Source organism: Tupaia chinensis, unplaced genomic scaffold (genome assembly GCF_000334495.1).
Source record: "Tupaia chinensis unplaced genomic scaffold, TupChi_1.0 Scaffold147003_1, whole genome shotgun sequence".
Lineage (NCBI taxonomy): Eukaryota > Metazoa > Chordata > Mammalia > Scandentia > Tupaiidae > Tupaia > Tupaia belangeri.
The window spans coordinates 1,771,890-1,773,247 of NW_006206856.1; the positions used below are offsets into that span (position 1 = coordinate 1,771,890).

Consider the following 1,358-nt stretch of genomic DNA (forward strand, 5'->3'; position numbering starts at 1 on the left):
CACGGGGGCAGGGGCCCAGTTCCCAGCAGCAGACACTCTGTACAGTTTTTTCAATCCCTGTTTTTGAATAAATATTCTCAGCGACCAGAAGGCTGTGAAATAGTGGTGTTGGGAGTGGTACAGCCGAGGCCCTGAAGGACCCCCGACTGTGGATCCCCCCGTTCGCGTTGGGCCTCAGCCCCTTTCACATGGCAGTTCTGAGGCTCCCCCGTCGTGCATCCTCCTGCTTCTATGGCAAACCCATCCGGGCGTTTTCTGGGCATTTTAGAAGCAGGTGGAAGAGTCCCAGCAGCGTTGTCCAACCTCTCCTGGGTGCGGATGTCCGCGAAGTCCTGAGTCTCTCCGCTGGTTCCTCTGTGGCTGTCACCCACACCGTGCCCTGCTTGGCCATCGCTTTGGCTGTGAGCCTGTAGGGCCCTCTTTGCCCAGCCTCTCCTCCCGCATCCTGGTGACCATCCATGAGTCGCACAAGATGCCTATGCTGGAGGGGCCCTTAGCCATGGCGCAGGGTACAGACGGGAAACAGGCCTAAGGAACGGTAGGGCTATGCAGGAGGCCATTGGGTGTTGGGTGGAGAGCCCAGGAACCCTTGCTCTCAGAAGCCTGGGACTTGCCAGGCTGCAGTCTCGCTTTCTCCTGTTCCAGAGGCCTAAGATCAGGCAGGGCACCTGCTGTGACCTGCAGGGGGTTGGATAGGCCCCTCTGACACCGCCCTCCTTTGCTCCAGAGAGTTCTCAGGTGGCCTCTGACTCGCTCAGACTCCTCCCACCTGCCAACTTAGGGGCCTGCACTGGTGCCTCCGAAGGTCCTAGGGAAGGACTCTCTGGGGGTCCTTGGAGGCGCTGGAGAAGTGCCCGCGGGTGCCAGGTCCGCGCAGTGCAGGTCCGTGGAGGCTGGGGCAGCGCGCGTCGGGTGAGGCGGCCCAGCGCCAAGCGCAGGGGACGCTGCAGCAGGCCATACAGGAAGGGGTGCGCCGCGAAGGCCGAGTAGGCGACCCAGGTGACAGCCGCTTCGGCCTCCGCTGCCCGCGCTGCGGGCGCCAGGCACGCGCAGCCATAAGGCAGCCAGCAGGCAGCAAACTGGCCCACGGCCAGCGCTGGGGCCAGGGCCGCCTTGCCCCCGGGCAGGCGAGGCCGGAGGGGTTGCAAGATGGAGAGGCGGCTATCCAGGGAGTCGGAGCGCAGCCGGGTCCCGCGCAGGGGTCGCGGGGGCCGCAGGGCGGCGCGGCGCGCCATGAGAAAGATGCTGCCGTAGGCGCCAAGCAGCAGGAGGGCGGGCAGAGCGAAGGCCAGCAGCGCCCAGAGTGGACGGAAGGGCCCGAGGCCCCCGGCCAGCACCGAGCAGCGCGCCGGGGCCGG

The 1,358-nt window shown here is 65.9% G+C and overlaps 1 protein-coding gene across 1 annotated transcript in view; it reads right to left on the minus strand.

The window, feature by feature from the left end:
- Positions 1-6: 6 nt before the first annotated feature.
- GPR62 (G protein-coupled receptor 62) overlaps positions 7-1,358 on the minus strand; it is a 1,977-nt gene continuing 625 nt past the window's right edge. Inside the window, exon 3 of the mRNA XM_006169392.2 lies at positions 7-1,349. Coding sequence (XP_006169454.1) covers positions 735-1,349 — 615 coding nt within the window. The 3' untranslated portion in view covers positions 7-734. The remainder of the gene's footprint in view (positions 1,350-1,358) is intronic.